This window comes from Engraulis encrasicolus, chromosome 10, assembly GCF_034702125.1.
Source record: "Engraulis encrasicolus isolate BLACKSEA-1 chromosome 10, IST_EnEncr_1.0, whole genome shotgun sequence".
Taxonomy (NCBI): domain Eukaryota; kingdom Metazoa; phylum Chordata; class Actinopteri; order Clupeiformes; family Engraulidae; genus Engraulis; species Engraulis encrasicolus.
The window spans coordinates 6,645,286-6,671,778 of NC_085866.1; the positions used below are offsets into that span (position 1 = coordinate 6,645,286).

General features: G+C 45.4%; 1 protein-coding gene across 1 annotated transcript in view; it reads right to left on the reverse strand.

The window, feature by feature from the left end:
- Nucleotides 1–26,493, reverse strand: part of lamb2 (laminin, beta 2 (laminin S)) — a 94,945-nt gene that overhangs the window by 14,189 nt on the left and 54,263 nt on the right. Inside the window, exons 8-22 of the mRNA XM_063207952.1 lie at nucleotides 21,960–22,162; nucleotides 21,299–21,419; nucleotides 20,116–20,304; nucleotides 18,303–18,482; nucleotides 17,262–17,374; nucleotides 15,340–15,419; nucleotides 14,804–14,939; nucleotides 13,982–14,140; nucleotides 12,759–12,886; nucleotides 10,998–11,127; nucleotides 10,516–10,708; nucleotides 9,798–9,941; nucleotides 8,975–9,206; nucleotides 6,347–6,510; nucleotides 5,646–5,681 (exon numbers count right to left, since the gene is read on the reverse strand). Coding sequence (XP_063064022.1) covers nucleotides 5,646–5,681; nucleotides 6,347–6,510; nucleotides 8,975–9,206; nucleotides 9,798–9,941; nucleotides 10,516–10,708; nucleotides 10,998–11,127; nucleotides 12,759–12,886; nucleotides 13,982–14,140; nucleotides 14,804–14,939; nucleotides 15,340–15,419; nucleotides 17,262–17,374; nucleotides 18,303–18,482; nucleotides 20,116–20,304; nucleotides 21,299–21,419; nucleotides 21,960–22,162 — 2,208 coding nt within the window. The remainder of the gene's footprint in view (nucleotides 1–5,645; nucleotides 5,682–6,346; nucleotides 6,511–8,974; nucleotides 9,207–9,797; nucleotides 9,942–10,515; nucleotides 10,709–10,997; nucleotides 11,128–12,758; nucleotides 12,887–13,981; nucleotides 14,141–14,803; nucleotides 14,940–15,339; nucleotides 15,420–17,261; nucleotides 17,375–18,302; nucleotides 18,483–20,115; nucleotides 20,305–21,298; nucleotides 21,420–21,959; nucleotides 22,163–26,493) is intronic.

Consider the following 26,493-nt stretch of genomic DNA (forward strand, 5'->3'; position numbering starts at 1 on the left):
TAACTAAACACACGTCAGCTGGATGATTCGCACAGACGGTACAAAATTATGCAAGACATTTCCACTGAAGGTCAATGTGATAAATTTCAACGAGGTAACGATTTAGCTCACAGTTTTGTTGATCAAATTTTAAGTGTCTGCTGGTATCTGGGTGCTTGTTTCTCGTCTGAGACGGGTCTTGCAGCTCATGTGCAGTGTAAGGGAAAAAAGAGAACAAGAAGATCCTTCTCTTCTTGAGATTCCAGGATGGAGTCTCAATCCAAAGATGAGGTAATAAAACTGATAAAGTAGAGTGGTGATGGCAAACTAAAGACTTCAGTGTCAGACATCATTATTCCAAACCAGTGAAACCAGACCAAAGACTGAAGAGAGGAATGTGGTCAGATTATGATTAAGTGAAGGCCAAATCCCTATTAGGCCTATTATCCAGGACATACCACACTCATCATCAGATTTGGCGAGTGGAATGGATGTCAAATGGGTATCTTGCCGTTCTCATAAATGAGACACATGCAGGAGGAGGAGCAAGGAGAATGTTCTTGTTCTCCAGGCTTAGGGTGGGGGTGGCATGGCATGGCATGGCATGGGATGGGATATGTCAGGATTCAGGAAGAGGAGGATGAGAAACAGGGCCGGATTAAGACGGCCCGTAGCTCCTAAACTACAGGTTGTTGTGCCAACCCCCCAACCCCCCCCCCCCCCCCCCCCCCCACACCCCCTAGATTTAAAACTGACAAAATATTGCATGTTGTCACAAGTCGGCCATTTTCTAACAAAATTAGACTTTTTCCTAACCTTAACCGTCACATTTTGACTACAATAGTCAAGGGCATACCTTAGATGTCAAAAATGGCAGTCTGGTCAAAGGTAGTCAGAAATTGACGAGTTGGAATGATGCAATGTAGCATTTTTGACATTTGGTCAATAGGGGGCGCCCCATATCTAGTCTTTTTTTTGGGGGGGGGGGGTGCTTTTTGCCTTTTTATTACAGGACAGTATGACAGTGGACAGGAAAATGACTGGGAGAGAGAGATGGGGGAGGATCGGGAAATTACCCCGTCCGGACTCGAACCGGGGTCCACGTAGGTGGGCATGCAAGCACAAATGTTGGGGATTTAGCGCGCTGCGCCACAGCACCCACCCCCCCCCCCCTCTACCCCCCATATCTAGCCTGTGGGTTAATCCGATCCTGATGGGGAAGGAGGGAGAGTGGAGATGGTGGACAGGAGACACATGCTCCTGAGAAATTTGGATACAAGGAGAGGAACAAGGAGAGTGGTCTTGGCCTCTTCTCCAGGCTGAGGACACAATATTACATCTTGTCTCAATTCTGCCATTTTTCAACAAAGTCTCACCATAACTCGTCAATGTCTAGCCCTGGCAGGTGGGGGCCCCTAGGCTGCGGCCATATCTAGCCTGTGGTGCCCCCTGGCAGGTGGGGGCCCCTAGGCTGCGGCCATATCTAGCCTGTGGTGCCCCCTGGCAGATGGGGGCCCCTAGGCTGCGGCCATATCTAGCCTGTGGGTTAGTTCGCCCCTGATGAGGAGGGAGGGGAAGAAGGAGAATGTTCTTGGCCTGTTCTCCAGGCTGAGGGAGTCAGTTGAGGGCGGGGGTGGCATGGGATGGGATATTTCAGGATTTAGGAAGAGGAGGATGAGGCGGAAGGAGGGGGTGTGGAGATGATAATGATGATGATGATGATGATGATGATGATGATGATGATGATCATAAAGGACGCTGAGGTCTGTCTTTGACAGGAGATCCTGCAGCTGCTGCTGTTTTGAACCCTGCTGGTCCTCTTAACCACATTCCTCACTGGCCATAGAGCAGAGAGAAACATGTCAGAGCCGACAGCAACTACTGGCTCTGTGGCTCGGGTATGGGAAAGTGTCTACTTGTTTGACTTTTTTTTGTCATGCTATGTGTTGTGCATTTTCTGTCGTTAGTTAAAACAAATTAGAAATGCATTGAGATCTATTGTAACAATAGTACTTGTTAGATAGAATATCTATATAGAATAGAGATGCACCGGATCCTGATTTTTAGGATCCTGCCGGATACCGGATCCACTGCTTAAGATCCTGCCGGATCCGGAACCGGATACCAGATCCTACGAAAGGGTTGAAACACATAGCCAACTCGCACACGTGGGCCCTTTTTATTACGTTGGCGCAAACTATTTTTAAGACTCATTGGCTTACTGCCACACTGCCTTCAACGGCCGCTTCCAAAGGGCTTTCACTACATGCAGCGATTGGGGTTGTGAAAGACTGACTGAAAAGCCTAGGCTACGTAAAAAGTAAAGATGCCCCAGATCCTGATTTTTAGGTAACTGCCGGATACCGGATCCACTGCTTAAGATCCTGCCGGATCCGGATAGTCTAAAAAACCCTATTATCCTGCCAGATCCGGAACCGGATCTTGGATCCTGTACATCTCTAATATAGAATATCAAATGTTTGATAGAATTATAGATCTCACCTATACAGTATATTATAGTTTTTGATCTTGAATTACGTGAACACAGTTTGTACAACAATCATTTTTGAGTAAATTGAATCACATTTTTCCTGCTGATAATGAATGGCAGAAAGGTATCATCGTCTGAGTCCACCGTATATTGCAAACATTACGACCAATCATGTGGACACTGCGAGTAAATTCCCCATGAGGCCATGACCTACCAAAACACTGTTTACACACTAGCCTCAAACCGGAGAGTGAGTATTCCCTTCATATGTCAATATATTATAAAGCCACTGAAACACTGAAAACATGCAATTAAACTAATCCTTCCCCCTTTAATTCCTGCCTTGGCACAGTGCACTGTCCACATAGAGATTCTCTCCAGGAAAGGAAAGGGGGGGGGGGGCATTCTTTTTGAGTTGGGCACTTGGCAGGAATGGAGGACTGCCTGATGTTGTGAATGTAATCTTGAGATGGCCGACCATCAAAGGCAGACTGAGCAGCCGCATGGAGATAGGGAGACAGCTAGGGATGCACGATGCCACTTTAAAAAAAAAAAAACGATACAAGTACGAGTCCATTCATTTCTGCACATGTTGATACCAAGAACCGATACCTTGTCTTGTTGCGTTGTGTAATAGTAGTGTTGGTGCCTGGAATTGGCAGGTGTTCGACGAGTACGAGTATGAGTATAATGAGCAAATAGAATTGGGACTCTGCGCATCATCCCTCAGCTTGCAGGTGCATCACAGTGGGACAGACATCGCTGGAAAGGAGAGGCTGGAGCACACTGCAGCTTACTTTTCAAGACTTTATTCTGTGCACACACCCGACTAACGTTTCGGTGTTGCCACACCTTCTTCAGAGTCAGGAAGAAGGTGTGGCAACCCCCGAAATGTAGGTCGGGTGTGTGCACAGAATAAAGTCTTGAAAACTAAGCAGCAGTGTGCTCCAGCCTCTCCTTTTTCTATAATGAGCAAGTGTCAGGCCCTGTATCGGTAAGGGGGCATTCCTATGTTTAAAGTAGCAGCATGGTTGTTGCCTGCAGCAGTGATTCCAGTGAGCAGCAGTATCAGTGTAGACAAGAGTTGGCATCCATCGCTGCGCAAAACAAAAAAAATCCATGGACAGCAACAAATGTTTTGAGAGCAATGTGTCAGCTCACTAGTGAACCTAATGTGCGTGTCCAATCTACTGCACTACTGCTGTGCACGCTGTAGTGGAATGCAGAATAGCAGAACACCTGAATATACATGACATGCAGACCTCCAGAATGAATATTGAATTGGATTGTAAACTGTAGTGTCCAAAACACTCATCCACTTTTCCTTACAGTGTGTTGAAGTACAGCTCCCATCTCCAAGCAGTCTTGGATGCAGAGGACTCATACAGTACAACAGGTGCTGAGCACAGTGTTCTGTGGAATGGCCTAGTTAGAACCAGTGAGTCACACGGCACATATACACTGTAAAACATTGCAGCCAGTTAAACGTAAAAAAGTAAGTTGCCTTGCTGCTGTTAAGCTTGCAAGCTAACTCAACTTGAAAAAGCCTCGAATTGAGTTAAGCCAGTGTTTCTCAAAGTGGGGCGCAAGTACTGCTGGGGGGGCTCAGAAGCATCCAGACCCTCCGAAGGGGGGAATCATGGGAAAAGTTTGAGAACCACTGAGTTAAGCCAACTTACAAACTTACGTCAGCAGGGCAACTTAGCTTTTTACGTTTAACTGGCTTGGCATGTTTTACAGTATACTCGTATCCAGACGTGACGTGAGGTATTGTGAATGGGAACAGGTAGAGTAGTAAGCTGGGGCAGTGAGGCAGCACCTTTGGAAGGGTCGTTTGGTTGGTTGGTTGGTGTAGTGGGGTGGGGTGGCTGAAGCCATGCTTGGGTAAAGGATGAGGATAAGGGGAGGGAGTTGGGAAGGGCTTGAGGAGAAAGAAGTGGGGCTAACACTTTAGAATAACTACCCAAAAAGCTTTATAAACACTTAATAACAATTGACATTTAAAGTGGTAGTTCGCTATTTTAGACATGAAGCCCTGTTTGTGTCACTACTGGGGTGAAGTAGAGATGTTCTCATCACAATTTTGACATTTGGTGCTGAACGGAGCATTTGGGTATCCAAGACTGCAGCCCCCCCACCTTTTCATTGACTCCAATAGAGCACTCAAGCAATCGATTATAAAATGGCATTAAACTTTTGTTTGAGAAGACATGGAACTCACCGTGTGGTCAGTGGTAGACAGCGATAAATTGACCCGAAAATTGCAGCGAAATATGCCTTCTAACTGTTGTTTAGCATTTGGCGGACCTATTTTTCCCCAGACGCCGTTGAATAGCAGTAGACATCCAGCCAGTAGGTAGCGATAGTGTGTTGTTTATGTAGACATCAAGGAGTGAGGTAGAACGGCTATCTTTGAGCGGGGCTGACTACAAAAACTACAGCTTGCATACAAACCATAGATAGTAACGTAAACAAACGCACCCCCATTTCCGGTCGCGCGGAGTAATACTAGTCAAACCAATACAATCAATGAAGACGGACAATAATGAATATATCTTCTCTGGAAGCGTATTTCGCGGTGATTTTCGAGCCAACGTATCGCTGCCCACCTCTGACCACTCGGTGAGTTTCATGTCTCTGCAAACGAAAGTTTAATGCCATTTTATGATCGATTGCTTGAGTGCTTCATTGGAGTCAATGTAAAGGTGGGGGGGGCTGCAGTCTTGAATACCCAAATGCTCCGTTCAGCACCAAATGTCAAAATTGTGATGAGAACATCTCTACTTCACCCCAGAAGTCACACAAACAAGGCTTAATGTCTAAAATAGCGAACTACCACTTTAACAAAGCATTTACAAATGTTTGTAAATGAGTAAGAACCAAACTACGACTGCACAGTGGAGTGTGAATCAACTTCCACTGTGTGAGTTTTACGTGGTTTCATGCCTTCTGGTCTTAGGAGGAGAAACTTCCAAGACTGAGACTGAGACTGTGCTGTGTCTGCTGTGTTAACATAGTATTTCTTGTCAATTTATAAACATTTGTAAACATGTTGTTGATAATTAGTTCATTATTTATAAAATGTTTATAAAGCTGTGTATAGGTAGTTATTCTAGAGTGTTACCAGAGGGGGTTGATGGGAGTTGGGGGTCTATAGTAGTTCACCGTTACTCACGCTTGAGGAGGGATCCTTCAGAGCGCTTAACAATACCTACAATCCAGTTGTCAAGGAGGGAGGAAGGACACAGGGGGGAGACGACAACCATCAGCACTTCATAACCATTCAATACACAAGAACTGATTGTTAATGAATGAACTATGAGACTTGACGATATGAAGTCTTCTCCATGTACCTGTGGAACTGAACTCTGAGCCACGTACAGTACGCATGACACACAATTAGTCATCAGTGCTGAAAATCTCCTTTAACACCTTTCAGGCAGACATCCATCATCAACTCCATGGATATTATGTACTTGGGGTAGGTATCATACATGCCTTCACATAACACATGCATTTCATCTCCTCACCGATCCAAAGTCTAGTTACGCAGAGTTGTATAAAGTAGAAGTAAAAGCACTCTTACAAAACATTCCAACACCAGGGGTATGATATTACACGGTTTCAACTTTGTAATTCCATACTACGAGTGTTGTAATACAAGAGTACTTCTACTTCTAGGCACTTTATACAGCTCAGAGGTGTATTTCTCAAAACCATAGTTGCTCAATACGATTGCTACTTTGTTGTTTCCCATTGACAACTACCCAAGTTGCTAACTGGATAACAACTATGCTTTCGAGAAACACAACCCTGTGTTGGGAAACGTTCTGAACATAGAGGAAACACCACATCCCAGCGTGTTGGTGAACTCACCAGTGAATCCCTGATTGCAGTTGCAGACCACCTGTCTGCTGCGCGGGTCCTGGTGGCAGGAAGCTGCAAAATGGCGGCTGCCGCCGGGTCCCTCCGGACAAGGGCAGGGGCGGCACTGGCTACCAGCGCCCAGTAAGGGGTTACCATAGTAACCATTGTCACATCTGAAGGAGGAATTGGATGAGTTACATGAAACAACACAATTTGTGGAAAGCTATGCCATGCATATGAAAAAGAGTAAAAAGAAAAAAACATTACTGTTGAGCCAACTTCAGCCTACTTTTGTCTCCCTACATTAGACAACTCATTTTTTTTCCAGAGGAATTGCAGTGGAGGATAGTTTTCATGAAATGAATTTGGCAAGTCTTTATGTGATACTGAAATTTAAATTAAACTTGTCTGTATTAATTGCAATAACAAGACAATACAGACAGAAACAAAAAATCTCTAATTTAATCAACACAATAAGAAACACAGCAATATATAGAACAGCAAATGTAGTATTGTTCAACAAGGGGCAAATACTTTCTTGCTTTCTAACTACCAGGAAATTTGGTGTGAAAAAAAAAGAAATCCTAATCTACATGGTTTGCATCAGACAAATACTTTCTTGCTGTCTAACGACCAGACATTGTGGTTTGAAAAAACAAGAAATTCCTAATCAGCATGGTTTGCATGGGTCTGGTGGCATAGCAGGAAGTCTAGCTGTGATCCCACAGGAGTCTGTGGTTTGCAAATGAAGCCAGTCCACTCTCATTAGGATGCAGTGACTGGAAACTATCCCCAATGGAGTGGCCATGATGTCAGAGCCTGTACAGCTCACTAAAGTGGATTTGAGTCTGGACACGCCAGGGCACCGCACAGTAGATATTACCTTTCCAGACATGGAGAGGCAACAGGAAGGGGAAAGACAGACATCCTGTACACTAAATGTAAAGAGGTCTGAGGCACGAACACAGCCCCAAAAGGTTTGTACTGTAGCATCTGTATCTTTAACATAGGTGGTGATGTTTGCGTTCAGAGTAGGGATGCAAATGATTAATCGATTAATCGACTTTAATCGATGAATGCATTAATCGATTAAAAAGCATTAATCACAAATAATCGACAATTCAACGGGAAAAACACCCAGGTGAAATGGACAAGTAAAGAGTGTGTGTGAAGAGGGGTTTGAAGAGTGGGAACATTTAGAATTAAAGAATTTAAATAGAATGAATTTAAATGTAGCATTTTATCTCAATTTTTTATTTAAATTTTTAGATTTTACCTTTTTTTTTTTTTTTTTAGAAACTTGGAGATTTCGGGGGAAACGCCGCTTATCAAGTCAATCGATAAGGCAATCAACTAACGATTAATGAATTAATCGATAATTTGCATCCCTAGTTCAGAGAGAAAAAGCTGATCCACCTTTCGAACAATTCAAAAATTTCGCAGTCCCCTGTACTCTGCCCGCTCTTCGTACTATGTAGTTAACATTCAAAATTCCGCTGTAATTCAACATTGGATTTTATGGAGTGGCTCTGGCAAAATAAACTTGAATTGTAATCAACAGGCAGTGGCCCTATAACCATGTACATGACGTCATTACTAAAAACACCTATTGAATAGTTAAACCATGGAGAGACATAGGGAGTGGAAGGGTGGGTTTCGAACCTGCAACCCTCTTATCTAAAGTCCATCTCCTTAACCACTAGACCACGGCGGCCGGTGTCCAAACTTGTCTCAGTGGTGCCTAACTACTAGCCTGATTATCATCGACTTTCAAATCTCTTCGAGACTTGGTCTGACCAAGAGCATAACAATTAACATTTCCCAAATGGCCAAAGTTCAAGCCCTCAGTAATGCAGGTGCAGATGTGAAGCAGGAGAAGGTGAATCAATGAACAAAATTCAAAAGACACCGCACACTGCTTACTTTTCTTCACTTTATTTTTCGGAGTTCGCTCCGAAAAATAAAGTGATGAAAAGTAAGCAGTGTGCGGTGTCTTTTGAATTTTGTTCATTGATTTCCCAAACGGCATTTCCCAAACGGCTTCCCTTGGTTTGCTAATGATTGTTTGCTTCCCAACAAAGTGGGAGAAGTTCCCGTATTTGCGGGAACTCAGAAAGTACTTGAACTGCTCTTGACCTGACTGGCAGCAACGCTGAAGCCAAAGAGGGTGGAGTAATAAAGAGGCTTCGAAACCCGCCCACCCAATGCAAAAGTGTGTGCTCAAGTTGGGTCTCCTAAGGGGGCGTTGTCCCCACCTTCTTCTTCTATTTTTGAGGTGTTTGCACGAAAAGTGCGCTACTGCCATCTACAGTGCTAATGGGACTCCATTTATTCTCAACCTCACGACTCCGAAGATCTCCTAACCGAAGGTCTCCTAAAGGGGCGTTCACCTGACAGAATGTGGATACCAGAAATTAACTAGAATGACTTATCTCTGTCTAGAATATCTCTGCTGAAGCTGTTGCATCACTAGGAGGGCATGGCCTGGCTACCTAACTACTCCAAAGTGAAAAAGAAATAAAGTCTTTATTTCTTTTTCACTTTGATTTACTCTCATTGTCCTGCACCTGGCCCATCCAGTGGAATGTGCACACATCTACTCCTCTGTACCTAACTACTCCCCCTTCCCCTCCTTACTTGTCGCAGAAATGCCCGGCGGCGTTGGCCCTGCAGTTGAGGCATGCTCCGGTCTTCTGGTGGCACTGGTCCGCCAGGCCGTTGCACTGGCAGGGCTTGCAGTTGGGGAAGCCCCAGTGGCCCGGCTGGCAGCCGTCGCAGCGCGGACCGAAGGCACCTGAGCGGCACGAGCACTTGCCCGTGATGCGGTCACAGAAACGCGTCTGGGAGCCCTCGGCACTGCACTCACACACTGTAGGAAACAAGGGAGGGAGAGAGAGAAGGAGGGGGTAGAGGGAGAGAGGGAGGGAGAGGGGGTAGAGGGAGAAAGAGAGGGAGTGGGTAGAGGGAGAGAGGGAGGGAGAGGGGGTAGAGGGAGGGAGAGAGGGAGGGAGAGGGGGTAGAGGGAGAAAGAGAGGGAGTGGGTAGAGGGAAGGAGAGAGGGAGGGACAGAGGAGAGGTGTGAGTTACAGGAGAAGTGCTCCTTCTATACTATCAGTGCTCACTGATTGCATAGAATTATCATTCTAATGAAAAGCACTGAAAACCCAAAAAGGTTTAGTCACTCAGAGTACACACAGTTATCACACAGTTATCATTTTCAATTTTTTTCTGCTTCAAATAAAAATATAACGTACATTTAGATTACACACACACACACACACACACACACACACACACACACACACACACACACACACACACACACACACACAGGCAGTACATGGATGACATGTACTAAATATGCTTACCAATAATTAGCCCCTACCTCAGTAATCTGAATCTGACATACTAAACTAGCTAGCCAATAGGAGTTCAGTACTCTGTCGTACTGTATATCCACCTTTGCAGCCCGAGGGTCCGAATCCGTAGGTGCCGGGGGCACACTGGTCACAGCGGCGTCCAATCACGTTGGGCCGGCAGCGGCACTGACCTCCGCGCGTGTCACACTGAGAGCTGACGGAGCCCTGAGGGTCGCACTGGCATGCTGCCAGGTAACCAAGAAAGAAAGACTTAAGATATACAGAACCACAAAATTACACACAAAAAACTACAAAGTGTTTCATACGAAACAGAGAATGAAGATGTATTCCAAAGAGTGGATTTAGTAGAGTTTTCTTTGGGAGGAATTACAGGTTTCAGATGAGTTAAATATTTTCAGTTGCAGATCACGTATAGGGAGCAAACTCTGATCAAACTTGAAATTTGGTACACTCATGTCTACCTCCTCTTTCCCTTCATCTTCTTGTTTACTATATTCCCCCTAAATTCCCTCTACCCTGACTACTCTTCACAGCTAATGAAATATTATACCAGTGGTTCCCAGCCTATGGGCCGGGGCCCACTGTTGGGCCCTGAAGGTATTCCAAGTGGGCCTTGAAATCATTTTCAAAAAATAATAATCATATTTCGGAGTGTGCTGCTGTTGATTTATTTGAGTTTTATTCTTAATTGGGTCAGAGGTGGGCCCTGAACATTTTTGTCAATTTTGAGTGGGCCCCAAGTTGAAAAAGGTTGGGAACCCCTGTATTACACAGTGCACCTTCAACACCATAACTTACGCAGGGCTCCTTCGTTGATGATGGCGGACATGCTGGTGATGAGTTTTGCGCACACGTCGCTGATCTGGGGCCTAGACACGCCTTTAGCGGTATCATGGCAACGGTATCGCTCATAGCTCTGCTTCCTGGCGATGGAGGCTGGGTCGCCAGCGATAAACATCTCCATCGACGAGTAGCGAGGGAGCAGTGCAATCTACGGATGAATAGACGGGAAAAACAGATAAGACAAATCTAAGAAAGAGGAAGAATTGAGGCAGGAAAGGCCAAAAAACGTCCTGTTATCTGTTTGCAAACAATGATTTTCTTTTCTGGTTCCAAGAGCTACTTCCTTTAACATTACAGTACAGTAGAATATCAACATCAACAAGCGAAATGTGTTTGATTCTCTTGGCTGCTTCAGAGGAAAAAATAAAATCTACAGTATGCTGCATGAATTTGCAAGAAAATAACATCAGTCTGGAGAACAATGGGGTGCCACTCACTGAATCGACAAGTATGGTCGGGTTAGCTACACTGGAGATGCTGTTGCGGTCAGCGTAGCGGACGAACTCCAGTCGGAGGGTGTAGCTCACTCCTTTCTCAAGACAAATGGGCTGCGACAGGACCAGAAACCTGAGAGACGAGGACAGAAACGACATGCAGGAAAAGAGACAGTTGAGTCTGAAGAGGTATGCAATCCAAAATGGATTGACTGTAAAACCTGTACGTATGTGTGTGTGTGTGTGTGTGTGTGTGTGTGTGTGTGTGTGTGTGTGTGTGTGTGTGTGTGTGTGTGTGTGTGTGTGTGTGTGTGTGTGTGTGTGTGTGTGTGTGTGTGTTTGTATGCATAGGCGTGCACAGATAGACACGTGGTGTTGCTTGGGCAACACCAAGTTGCCTTTAACAGACAAAAGTGCCCTTTTGAAAGTTCGGTTTTTATTTTTATTTTTAATTATTTTATTCCTTAAATGTAGGGTTAACGCTGTATTCGATGTTCCCATCATCATTTAGACATAATTGTCAATTAAAATCGCGTGATAATAATGCCCCAAAATGCACACATCTCTCCCTTTGTCAACGTGAGCGCGCTTGAACTGACAGATTCGGAAGCGCGTTGCGCAGGCAGCAGTGTGGCGGGCAGCCCCACATGCCGTTCTCCCCTCCAGCCAGGTAACAGTCAATAGCCTATTTATGATGTTGAAAGTTGCGTGTGACTTTGGAAGTGATCTAAAGAGAGCCCTGGCTTTCATAATGAGACTTTGCAAATTGTGCATTTAGGCCCTATCAAATCTACCGCAGAAGAGGTAGCCAATGTCAACAATTAACACGTGTAACATGATTGCAAAAAACATTATATTAGCTTAATGAATCCAGAAGTTGCTCAAACAGTTTCAGGTCTAAAGATTAACAGAATGTTTGGGAAACAGCAAGAGGATTCATGTATGTTTGGGAAACGTTGGCCTCCTGATGAACTATGCAACACACCAAATCACATTTGTGACAGACGGCATGGAACAGAACAGCGGTCACGGCCAGGGAGAAAAAAAGGTTGTGCGTAAATTCCAGCAAATCTGCCACTTATAGCCTTCTGCACAGCACAGCAATCAAAGCAGGGTGCACACAGCAATGTCTTATGTGGGGGGAAACAGGTAGGCTATAGAGGATTGTGCTTGACACCTCCAGAAAAGTGTAGCCTACACGGATAAAACCTCCGACCCAAAGTAGATATTTTAATATTCGTTTTAACAGTTTGGAAACACACATGGACTAATTAAAATCGGTACTAATGGAGGAAAAATGACCGGAAATGCAGAGTTTTCCAAGTAAGGAATATGTTAGAATGAATCGCTTCCTGATCACTGCGCTGGAGACACGCATTTAAAGCGACAGTACACTTTTTAGTCCATGCGGTAAATGATGCACTAGGTATGGTAATCTAATTATTTTTAACTTTCCAACATAATATTCCACATTTTTTTAAAAAATTAAATGTTTTGTTTAGCGTACTGTGGAATGTTCATTAAAATGTGATTTTTTTTTAAAAAAATCACCGAACCGTTATTGCAGCCGCCAGTTCCACATGCCCCCCACCAAAACCCCAGGACCTGTCCCCCAAAATGTCTGTGCACGCCAGTGTGTGTGTGTGTGTGTGTGTGTGTGCGTGTGTGTGTGTGTATGCATGTGTGTGTGTGTGTGTGTGTGTGTAGGTTTGTCCATAAATGGATGTACATATGTCCAGTACAGTAGACAGGGTTGTATCAGACCTGGAGCCGGCGGGCAGGGATGCTGAGAGCAGGTCGTCAGCAGGGATGGTGTTGCCACAGGGGCTACTGGTGGGGATGGGGCCGGGGCGCACCACCGTCACACGCACCTCCTCCCAGTCACGCGGCAACTGAGTGGGGCAACAAAATAAGATGAATCAAAACCAATAAATCAAAAACAAAACAAATACGAGATGTACATTAGACCAATGCGACCTTCTCAATTTCTCAGCTACACCTCCTCTCAATATCTGTGTGCCACTCCCACCCCCAAAGAACTACCCTTACCCCTTTGTGCCGAGCCTGTCACCAACATTGTAATGACCGTTGCAATGTCTTAATCAGTTACTTAAAGGGCAACTCCTGCCTATTTCAATGTGCTGTTGTATTGCTCACGCTACCCTTGACTTGTCAGTACCCGGTGACGCCGCAGCTCTTTCCGAGATATGAGCTATTCTAATGGGGGCAACATTTGTTTACATTTTTAAAACAATGAGCATAGGCCTACTCCAAATATTTTCCCAAAAGGTATCGCTGTTTGCTAGCTGTCTGCTGATGTTGCATAACCTTTTGGATGTTTTTGGGACTAAATAAAAATGTTTTTTTGAAATGTAAACAAAAGTTGCCCCCATTAGAATAGCTCATATCTCGGAAAGGGCTGAGCCAAAAAATGCGGCGTCACCGGGTACTGACAAGTCAAAGGTAGCGTGAGCAATACAACAGCACATTGAAATTGGCAGGAGTGTCCCTTTAAGGCTGTCTGCACTGTCTTGGCAATGTTGTTATGATATAGTCATGATGTAGAAAAGGCTATGTGATGTGTCTTTCGCTTTCTTTCTTTTTGCCTTCCCTAAAATCTTTTATTCTGAGCAACTAAATATAACCATGCTGTATGGCTGATTTTACTGCATGACAGGTTAGAAGCCTAAAAAACAAGAATGACCATCTCACCTGCTGGCATCTGCCTCATCTTTGATCTCGATGTACTTGTGTCTAGATACAGTAACACTAACCAGGGTAGCCCTGTAATGAATGGTATTCCACCAATGGAACGCTGTACTAGTCATTGAAAAGTGAACTACCAAAGTACTACACCACTATGACATGACACAGGGCCTTTAGTAATACATTACGACTTGGTCATTGCCATTTTGGTAACAGCTGATTTAGAACAGGGGACATTTCTTACTGGCCTAAATAACACTAAAATAATGGTACGTTTTTACCTGGAGCTCGTAGCGAATCAGCAGGTCGTACTCCATGGAGTAGGGGATGTTGTTGATGGCGAACTCCAGCTGGCTGCCCTCAGGGACGCGAGCGAAGCCGGTGCCCGTCCAGGAGGCCGAGCGGCCCTGCTGATGCTCCCGCTCCTCCACCACACAGCCCTAAAAACACACACACGCACACACACACACACAAACACACACACACACACACACACACACACACACACACACACACACACACACACACACACACACACACACACACACACACACACACACACACACACACACACACACACACACACACACACACACACACACACACACACACACATTAGATTATACTTAGTTGATGCGCCTGCTCCTCCACCACACAGCCCTACAAACACACACACCTGCATTACATTGCATTATATTCAGGGCTCTAAATTCACCTCGTACTCTTACCAGTCAAAATGCCTAGTAGATGTTAATCTTACTGGCTAAACACATACTGTATTCATTACATTACATTACATTAGTATTTAGCAGACGCCTTTGTTCAAAGCGACTTACAAGGAGCAATTGAAACAAGAACAGGGTAAGGCACAGTGTATAGTTGCAACACTGATAGCATTGTCCTTCAAAGAGTAAAGAAGAGGAAAATGCATTAAAAAGTAGCAAAAAAAGTAAACAAAAGACATCAAGGTGCAATTCACTAATAATATTCACTAATGGGTCAAAGTGCCTGGTACTGTAAGTTGGTCTTTTCTACCAGCCAAACTGAACTTTTACCAGCTGTGGGATGTGCACACATCTACTCCTCTGAACTAGAAGCGTTACCTGTCCCAGCTTGGCCAGCTCCGCCTCGTACAGGTAGTAGTCCAGAGCCATGAAGAAGAAGCCGGGCTCCACCTGGTTACACTGACGGCCAATCATGTGGCTGCGGCATCGACACTGGCCCGTCTCCGTGACACACCTGGGGGGGGGAGACGGGATGACAACCTTTATCTTCTATTCAATGGTACATTACTCCTTTTCATGCAGTATTTAATATAGGCCTATGTGGATGGGGATGGAGATATGGGGGTGTACCAAATCCTGATTTTTAAAGTTCTGCCAAACACTGAATCCACTACTGAAGATTTGGCCGAATCCGAACTGAATACAGAATCCTACTTAGGGGCTGTCAGATTATCTATCTATAAATAGTCCACACTTTATGCTGACATGGTTGTCATTTTAGAACTTTATGAGCGATGTAAGAGCCTATGGGGGCTTTACAACATCATTTAACGGTAGTATGCCGATGCGAGAGGCTATACAGTATGTAGCATGTTAGCTTTACAAGATGATCTAATGGTAGCAGCATCACTCACTGGTTGTCAGTGGCGCCTCCTATGTCACAGTCACAGCCGCGGCACCCGTTAGAGTCATGGCTCAGAGCCCAGTGCTCCGGCTGAGGACAGAAGAAACATGAAAACACATGCACGCACGCAGGCACACATGCACGCATTAACAAACACACACACACACACACAAACAAACAAACAAGGGGGGGGGAGTAGAGACAGAGAGACACATGGAAGAGTCATTGTTACACATTATTGTTACACATTACAGTCTTGCGGCCTGTTAAAGTGCACACCTACACAATCCCACAATACACTGCTGAAATAAAATTACTTCCATGCCCCATGTCAAAATGTCCCCTCTTGATGTCAGTATGTTCCTTCATGTCAGTATGTTCCTTCATGTCAGTATGTTCCTTCATGTCAGTATGTTCCTTCATGTCAGTATGTTCCTTAATGTCAGTATGTTCCTTCATGTCAGTATGTTCCTTAATGTCAGTATGTTCCTGCCACATTATGAAACAAAATCATCTGCTTGTTATTGTAACCGCTCTTCAGCAGATTACACAAAAGTACTATAATTGCGTTATTAAAGTGATTACAGTTACAGTACAGTGCTATAGCTGGGTATTTGCTTTGGATACGTGCCCTATAAATACAGACGGTGCTTATGAGCAGCTGTGTGGCCAGTAATGTAATGGAGGTGGAGGTGACTCGGTCAGCTGTCCAGGCTCCAGACATGCGACACCCAGGGCCGGATTAACCCACAGGCTAGATATGGCTACAGCCTAGGGGGCCTCACCTGCTACGGGGCCCCCAATTGGGTAAAAAAAAGGGGGGGGGGGGTGACAATAATAAGATGTGGTCTTGAAAACTTTTAAACCATGTTAATTCTCAGTTTGGGTTGCAATTATGACGCAGTCTACATAATTTTGTAACAAAATTTGCCTTCCGTGGGGGCCTACATCAACCTGTAGCCTAGGGGCCCCGGACCTTATTAATCCAGACCTGACGACACCTTTCAGAGACGCCCGCTAGTTGTCTAAATCCAGGAAGCGTCTCTTTCCGCAGCTCTCCATTTTAAGCCTTGGTGTAAGCCAATACCGAACCAGAGAGAGAGGCCTCGCATCGCATCCCTGGGCTAAATTTAGACGCCCTGGCCCACTCAGGAGCTTGCATTCCTGGGCATGGGGTCCAAGCCAAGTGAGGAAATGAGGACCTTGTCATCATGCGGATGGAGAGCCAATCTGATACTCCCACTGTGAGCGGTATCTACGTCTTTTAACAGACGTGTGTGTAGATCTGTGTAAGTGTCTGTGTGGGTGTGTGAGTGTTGTTTTAATATGTATTCCCCTTCCGCTTATGGACTGGCTGTAAAAGCTCCCTCAGTATATTAATAATCTTTACGTAAAATCCCCATCACATGATGTGTGTGTGTGCGCGTGTGTGTGCATGTGTGTGTGTGCGTGTGCACTCGTGCGCACGCTCGCGCGCGTGTGTGTGCGTGTGTGAGTACGTGTGTGTGTGTAACTGGAGTCCTTTTTAATAATACGTCTCCATTCGCCATTGTAAAACCTGTCTCTGTTAATAAAGTGTAAAATCTCCATTTCAAGGACACAGTGTGTGTGTGTGTGTGTGTGTGTGTGTGTGTGTGTGTGTGTGTGTGTGTGTGTGTGTGTGTGTGTGTGTGTGTGTGTGTGTGTGTGTGTGTGTGTGTGTGTGTGTGTGGTGCGTGCGTGAGTGCATACACGCGCCTACATGCCGGTTTGTGTGAGCGCCACTATATGTGTGTCATTGTGTTCATGAGTCCTCTCACCAGGCACTGTGTGTATGTGAGTGTCATTGTGCGTGTATGTGTGAGCGTCAGTGTGTGTGTGAGTGGGTGTGCGTGTAAGTGAAAATGTGTATGCGTACTGCATGTGTGGCTTAGTGTGTATGAGTCCTCTTACCAGACACTGGTCACAGCTGCGTCCGGTGACCAGGCGTTTGCAGAAGCAGTCCCCACTCACAGGGTCACACTGCTCCCGCCCCGACACGGTGCCCCGCGGGTCACAAGTGCACCCTATAGGCACACACACACACATATGCATATACTGTATTATTGACCATATTACACACTGTACTTACTGTACATGTACACCACACGCACTCACACACATGCACGCACGCACGCACGCACGCACACACACACACACACACACACATTCACACATTCACATGGGCAGGGGCTATGAGATGAGTGCTATACATAAACCGGGATATTTTGGGTAAATGTCAGCTTCAGCTGCTCAAGCTGTTCTGAGAATCAGTGCATTGACCATGGAGGAGAAGAGCTGCTCTATACAGGGTTCTTTTCTTTTTGAATCATTTCAAAATAAATTCCTCACATTCCATATGAAAATATGATATATGATCGTAACTATCTACTACACTAATGCTGGAGCTGCCCAAGTTCTAGGCCAGACTCTAGACATGATGCATGCATGTGTATAATCTACTTTACTTATTAAAAAAAACTAACCCTACTTTGCATCTATACTTGTTGTTCTGTATATCTCATGTGCACCTCGTATCTGCTAGTGATGTTGGCTATGATTATGTCCTCGTTTTTAAGTCGCTTTGGTTATAAAGCACCTGCCAAATGCAATATAGTGTAATTTAATGTAATATAATATGGTATGTATACTCTCTCTGCCAGTCAAGAACAAAGTAACACAGAAAAAACTTATTTTGCAAACTTGCATGCATGTATCAAACAAACAATCAGATTGTGCATCGTTTTTATTGATTTCTCTCTGCACTTACGTTGACATCCTTGTGGGTTGTCCGCACTCAGACCATAGTGTAATATAATGTAATGTAATGCAATATTCTATAGGGTTCTTTTATTTGGCTGATTTCATATGATTTCATATTACTATGTCTCACATTTATAATAATAATAATAAAATATGTTCTCTCTTAGGTGATCATTTAACTACGTCACTTACGTTGACATCCTTGTGGGTTGTCGGCACTCAGACCGTAGTAGCCGATTTTGCACTTGTCGCAGCGCGGGCCCTCCACGTGCTCCTTGCAGGTGCACTGGCCCGCCACCATGCGCTGGGACGGGTCGTCATGGCTGTCACACATGCCCCCGTTTAGAGAGCCCTCGGGGTCACAGTCGCAGGCTGAGGGGGACACCACGCAGGGTTACGATGAGGGCTGGGTATCGCAGCCATGTTCCTGTATCGATTCGATTTCGATTCTTAGGGCTTTGAATCGATTAATCACGATTCAATTTGATTCGATTCATTCCGAATCGATTCAATCCGTTCCCTTCTTGGTGCCAGGATTTCCCCCAAAAGATGCTGTTGCCTATTTTTATATAAAAATGTCAAAGGGCTGTGGCTTGACAGTGTTAACAGATTGCTAATTTGTAATAAGTAGGCCTAGGCCTAATTGACTAATACCTATTGGGTATTTTCCATAGACCTAAATTAAACAAAAATAACAAAAAGAAAAAGAACCAAAAAAATCGATTTTGTGCCCTGTGAATCGATTATGTGAATTTCGATTCGATTCGATCGATTATCGATTAACTCGATTATTTTACCCAGCCCTAGTAAAGATGAGAGCAAGAGATGAAGGTCTGCACCAGGGCTTGACATTAACTTTTTTTTGCTCACCGGCCTCTGTGGCTAGTGGTTTCCCTGAGTCACTAGCCATTCAGCCTTTCTACTAGCTGCCAGTATTCTTTCTTTACCATGATGTACGTCAGCTCTGAAAATGGAATGCTGAAAGAAGAGCAATGCAATGAACATAGTGAAAATAATTCTAGATCAAAAGATTTGAGTATCTCTATAATATAGAGTGATCTTTATTGAGCTTAAAAACTGTATAACTAACTAGTATAAATGGGCAAATGATAGGATAAACTCTGATATGTGATACTCAAGAATATGTTACCTGCCAACATGGCAGGTGAGAATTAAGTCATTACTAGCCAAGGCCAAGTTTTAACCATTTTTGGCCGGTTGGCAGGTGCCAATGTCAAGTCTTGGTTTGCACACTGATGAAAGCTCCCACGCGGTGGAGTTGGGGACAATGTTTGGGACATGACCTTCATCACAGGGCATTGATATCCAATTAACGGAATGACAGACAGGGTTTGCATGAGTTAACCCAGTGGGTTTTTTATTTCGTATTCATCCGCGGTCAGTGGCGTGCACAGACATTTTGGTGGGTATACAAAATGTCCAACTGCCTTACTAGGCTATAGAGGCTACATATTATATCTGGGCATCATTGTAAGTGTGCTTTTGAAGCCTGTCAAAATGTGGACCACAGTACATTGTTATTAAAAAATAGAGCATCTTTCAAAAAAGAGCATCTTTTCATCCAGCAGGACAAAGGGGTAGGTCCATATCTGTGCATACCTATGCATGTGGCCACTTCCTCACACACTCACCAACACAGACTGACGGGTGCAAACATGTGGGCAGATAGGGGCTGCTTTTTGCTAATAATTACGAGCTATTCATTTATTAAGCCATACTTACCCTAAACTGGTATAATAAGTACATACTCTGGCTAAAAATCAACAATCAAATCAAATCAAAAATCAATCAACAACTGATGATCATAGACGTGTGTACTTTTCATACCTATTTGCTATTCATAGTGTATATAGTATCTCTTTTCTTACACTGGCCAGAACAGGAAATACTTCAGGTTGTTAATAGCATGTTACTGTAACTTCAGTATTGAAAGACTCAGCTCCTTTGCAGGTGTTCACCCATAGCCAGTCCACTGCACACTCACCCACACAGACTGACGGGTGCCTGATATCTTTGGTGGGGTCCTTGTAGTAGAAGGGTTTGCAGGTCTCGCAGTTGCGGCCCATGGTGTTGTGCAGGCAGTTGTCACAGACGCCTCCGCTGACGTTGCCCGTGGCCAAATACACGGCCATGTCAAAATGGCACTCGGAGGAGTGGCCATTACAGTTGCATTCTGGGAGAAGGAAACAGAACACATCATGCAATCATTGGTCAGGAAATGAACATAGGCCTACAGAGGGATCACATCTGTAAATGTGACCAATGACTAGCGAATGAACCCCTGTTATAAATTAGCTGTTACCAGAATGGTAATGACCAATTCGTAATGTATTACTAAAGGCCCTGTGCACTATAATAGTGGTGTAGTACTATGGTAGTTACATTTTTTTCAGTGACTGTTTTTTTCAGTGACAAAGTCCCAGTGGCAGGATGGCGTCTGTTAAGGGGCTACACACGGCAATATTATATAGGCCTGCTGTCTACTAAGTGCGCACTGAGAAGGCAAGGAGATCTCTACAGGGGTCACACGTAACCTATGAATACGACTAATAATTCAGAAACAGCTATTAACTTACATTGCCGCTGTCATAAATTACTGTCACTGTCACATCATATCATATCGCGCTGTAAGAAGTGCGTAAATATCCCACTCTAGTGTTACGGCTCATGGGCGTCTGTCTCCTGTCGGCTTAGCCAGGCCGTGCCCTCCTAGTGACGCAACAGCTTCAGCGTTGCTACCAGTCAGGTCAAGAGTCAATGCAAGTACTTTCTGAGTTCCCTCAAATACGGGAACTCCTCCCACTTTGTTGGGAAGCAAACAATCATTAGCAAACCAAAGGAGGCCATTTGGGAAATGCTGTTTGGAAAGAAGGCAATCCGCACACTTCAGGTCTATTTTTGTGCAAAGAAACTTTACTTGACTTGCAAGTCAAGTAAAGTTTCTTTGCACAAAAATAGACCTGAAGTGTGCGGATTGCCTTCTTTTTATACAGAAATTTCTACTGAATCCTGCACCTTCTAAACAGATGAGCGGTGGCCTACCACAACTTAAGGAAATGCTGTTTGGGAAATGCTTATTGTTATGCTCTTGGTCAGACCAGGTCTCGAAGAGACTTGAAAGTCGATGATAATCAGGCTACTGTCGGCTGCCCTGTGTGTCTTCTTACTTTTGCAGGCGTTGGTGTTGCGGCCTTCAGCCGGCCTCCAGGGCTGGTCGTTGTGGAAGTCATCACACTGCTCACAGTTCAGGCCCTTGGTGTTGTGGTTGCACACACACCTCCCGTGCACCTGGGGGCGCAAGAGAAACATTTACCACCAATGTGTCCAATTCAACGTGAATGCTGAACATGATGTAATAGGGTTGCCAACCGTCCCTTGAAGGAATCGTGCCCATATTTATAAATAAAAGTAAGGGTTCTGTGTTGAGCTGAAACGGGACACAGGATGTTAAAATGCAACAAATTACATCTAAGAAATACTATGTTTTATGGGGGAGGACCCCCAGACCCCCGCAGCAGTGACGTGTCCTGTATTTGTTTCATTGATAGTTGGCAACCCTACGTATGCACTAGACCCTACTGTGCTCAACAATGATCACATTTAGATTCTTTTGTTTGCAGGATGTTAATGAACAATTCTGAAGGAGGACCAAGAACTATTGTATGTCTTTGCCAGAAAACAGGGAACATAAGGTACCACCTAAGATTAGGGGTAAAATATGAAAATATTCCTATCATATTACCAGTTATCTGTTTTCACCCAAATCACTCTACCTCCACAACACCAAACAAGTCAATGATAGACATGTCTCTGTCTCCACAAACCCACCATGCCTTCGATGTCATCCTTGATCCCAGCGATGGGGGCGCACTCAGAGGCGTGACCGTAGCAGAAGCAGTTGCCGCGGACGACCAGCTCGTATATTGCGTAGTAGTACTTCTCCTTGATCTCCACGCGGGAGTCCAGCAGGTTGTCCCCCAGGGTGTGCAGCTTGGTGAAGTTCACACGCAGGTTGGTGATCTTCAGCTGGTCTGTAACAAGAAACAATGGGAATCATTAGACGTTTTTGTTAGATTATTATTTTTTTTTTTTGTCTTTTAAGCCTTTATTTTGAGACAGGACAGTGGAGGAGAGGCAGGAAACGAGTGGGGAGAGAGAGACCGGAGTCGAATCCGGGTCGCCGGCGTTGCAGTCAAGTGCCCAATACAATAATACAATAAGTACAATAAAAGAGTACAATTTTGGGACCATTTGACATAAGTAGTAGAATGTAGTAGTACGTAGAAACTTCTTCTTGAAGGCCATTCTTCGGCCATTGATTTACAGCATGGCTGTGCCCTGAATTGTTTTTATGAGAAAGCACTTAAGAAAAGTGGTCCATTTATTAATATCAAATTGTTGCTGGTTGCTCAATGCCGGGACCTCAGAATGAACTTGTGTTGTGCAGGTCATTTATCATGGTCTGACAAAGGAACAACAGATGGTTGTCACTTCGATCCAAGCATTTGACACCCCCCTGCTCACGAGGAAGGAACCCCAATCACTGGTCTCTGTTGTTAGTTTACTTTAATGTAACTGACATGTACAAAACGAAAATGAAAAAATGAAATGTGCACAGCAAGCAGGGGCGGAGGTAGGGTTTGGGGACAAGCTGGGGCGCAGGGCCCTCCTGTATTGGTGGTGGGGGCCCTAATGCAACCTTGTTAGGCAATAAAGGGACCCCTTTTCATTGTCTTGCACTGGGGCCCTGTGTATAATTGTTCCGCCTCTGACAACAGGATAACTAATGAAGTGCTTCCTGATCCTCTGATGTCTTCTTTTGGCCAGACTTGAGTCATATGGCTCTCTCTGGTGCAGCCCAATTGACTTTAAGAGCCACTAATTCATTTGTGGATGTAAAGACATGGGACAGTGTTGTGTCTGGGTAGATGTTAAAGCACATCAGATCAAAGGCCGAACCACTAGCAAGGATTAGCGGGCGGCTAATGCAATGGGGCTACCCTATGAACACTTCAGAGATCAAAGGGAACAAATCTGATTTAAGGTCATCCAAAACTCACTTGTGTAGAATCGCAAGCCTCTGTGTAGTCTTTACTGAGGAGCTAACGTTCCATTTCCCATTACGTGAAAACTCCATATCTTCAGTTATCTTCAGTTACTGGGACCGTGTCAAGTTTGTGAACTGGGGGAAATGTTAAGAGCGTTGTTTACATCGCTCTATCATTCAAACTTAGATTTCTCCTTTCACCACTCCTCTAAACCCACCCCAGATAGCCCCAGAGCCCCATCCTGAAACCCAACCTGACCCCCTTCACTCACTACCACCACTGACCACCCCCTCACCCCTTTCTTCCCAACTTCTAACACCATACCCCCTCCACCCCTACACCACCATCGCCAGCCAACCCCTCACCCCTCTCTCTCTCACCAAATACCGCAAGCACCACCAACTCCCCTCTCCTAACCCTCTTCTCTCAGTAACTACCACCCCAAACCCCCCGCCCCCTCCTAACCCTTCTCTCCGCTTGATGCCTGACCTGAACACCTTCCCAGCGGGAGGAAGTCATGGTCAGCCGAGCGTGAGAGGTCCAGCCAGTAGCTCTCCCAGTATCCCCAGTGCTCTCCCTCCCAGTATCCCCAGTTCTCTCCCAGTATCCCCAGTTTACACACCGTCACAGATGGGTAATGTAGCGTAGCATTTTAGAACAGCAACATGAAATCAGGGCGGTTTACTATGGGAGAATAATATGTGTACATGTGTACATGTGTGTCCACGTGTACACGTGTCCACGTGTGTGTGTGTGTGTGTGTGTGTGTGTGTGTGTGCGTGTGTGTGTGTGTGTGTGTGTGTGTGTGTGTGTGTGTGTGTGTGTGTGCGTGTGTGTGTGTGTGTGTATGTGTGTGTACTCATGTGCATGGTTGCCTATGAGAGCGGAACAGTGATTTATTCCCATTCATGTGTGTTTATGTCTGTGTGACAGAGATGGAGCATCTGTGTGTGTGCGTGTGTGCGTGTGCGTGTGTGTGTGTGTGTGTGTGTGTGTGTGTGTGTGTGTGTGTGTGTGTGTGTGTGTGTGTGTGTGTGTGTGTGTGTGTGTGTGTGCTTGCATGCGTGAATGCATGTGTGCATGCGTGTGTGTGTGCGTGTATGTGAGAGAGAGAGTGCATGTGTGTGTGTGTCTGTGTTAAGTATGTATGTGTGTAGGAAGAGTGGGATTAAAAGTCGGCCTGCTGTATGGTCAGCTACTGTGTGTGTGTGTGTGTGTGTGTGTGTGTGTGTGTGTGTGTGTGTGTGTGTGTGTGTGTGTGTGTGTGTGTGTGTGTGTGTGTGTGTGTGTGTGTGTGTATAAGTGTGTGTGTGTGTGTGTGTGTGTGTGTGTGTGTGTGTGTGTGTGTGTGTGTGTGTGTGTGTGTGTGTGTGTGTGTGTGTGTATAAGTGTGTGTGTGTGTGTGTGTGTGTGTGTGTGTGTGTGTGTGTGTGTGTGTGTGTGTGTGTGTGTGTGTGTGTGTGTGTGTGTGTGTGTGTGTGTGTGTGTGTGTGTGTGTGTACGGTGGGCTACTGTGTGGTTTCTCCTTGTTACACACCAGCTGTTCATAGACAGAGACAGCGGCAGTCTGCTCGGAATGTAAGATGTGTGAGTGTGTGTGTGTGTGTGTGTGTGTGTGTGTGTGTGTGTGTGTGTGTGTGTGTGTGTGTGTGTGTGTGTGTGTGTGTGTGTGTGTGTGTGTGTGTGTGTGTGTAGCCACACCAGACCAGACGGAACAGAGCAGAGTGGAGAGGAATCAATCTACACACCCACTTTCCTGACATCCGCTCCCCCATCAACTCCTCCATCCCGCGGAAAAACACCATACACCCCCAAAACACACCACCGCCACCACGGGACACACAATACACACCCCCAAACACACCACCGCCGGCGCGACCACGGGACACACAATACAACCGTTCCTTACTCACCAAGTGTGCACTTTACACTCCTCCATTCCGCAGAAAAACACCATACCCCCACCTGACACACACACACAAACACACACACCACCGCCACCACGGGACACACAATACAACCGCTCCTTAGTCACCAAGTGTGCACTTTGCGGTTCTTTTTTCACCAAATCAATCTTCCTGCCCCTATCCTATCCCAGCCATATGTGAAAGCGATACTGTTTCAACAGAGCCACTTGAGAACAGAGACCCCGTGCAAGAGCAAGAGTGTCTTTCACTATGAAAGCAGCTTTCCACACCTTGTGGTTTGTCGTTTCTTTTTATAATGTTTTCCATTCAGAAGGATACTTTCCTTTATGAAACATGCTCATCAAGGGGGGCATATTATGGGCAGTCATGGGTGAGCGGTTAGGGCGTCAGACTTGCATCCCAGAGGTTGCCGGTTCGACTCCCGACCCGCCAGGTTGGTGGGGGGAGTACTCAACCAGTGCTCTTCCCCATCCTCCTCCATGACTGAGGTACCCTGAGCATGGTACCGTCCCACCGCACTGCTCCCCATGGGGCGCCACTGAGGGCTGCCCCCTTGCACGGGTGAGGCATAAATGCAATTTCGCAGTGTGCAGTGTTCACTTGTGTGCGGTGGAGTGCTGTGTCACAATGACAATGGGAGTTGGAGTTTCCCAATGGGCTTTCGCTTTCACTTTCACATAAACGGCACAGCATACGAGGACATTGTGATGATGTCTAAAAAACAAATGGAAAGAACTAACCAGCAGAGCTGGAGGAGCATAAAAAGGAGGACAGGAGCAAGGAGGGAAGGATAGAGAGAGAGAGAGATTGAGGGAGAGAGAGAGAATACAACATATATGACAAAAACATAAAGCAAACAAGGAAGACGTGACAGACAAAAAGGGGGTTTGGAGAAATGGAGAGTGTTAGAAAAGAGTAAATAAAGTATAAAAAGAGCGTATGCAAGAAAGAGACATAGAGAGCGAGAATGAAAGTGAAAGAGAGAGAGAGAGAAAAGGAGAGAGAGAGAGAGAGAGAGAGAGAGAGAGAGAGAGAGAGTGTGTGTGTGTGTGTGTGTGTGAGAGAGAGAGAGAGAGAGAGAGAGAGAGAGAGAGAGAGAGAGAGAGAGAGAGTGTGTGTGTGTGTGTGAGAGAGAGAGATGGAGCGAGAGAGAGTGAGTGTTCGAGAGAGACAGAGTGAGAGAGAGCATGTGTGTGACAGAGAGAGAGAGACAGACCAAAACACAGAGAGACAGGGGAGTGACCAGGGGAAGTGGAGATAGTCCTGGCTGGAGGAGGAAGAAGCCATCTGAGTGTCCCCCGGGGGGGCCCAAGGCTTATCAGGGCCCCTGACGTCTTTATCAGGGGGAGGCCTTCAGTTCACCCAGCAGGGGAGTCTGGATCCCCG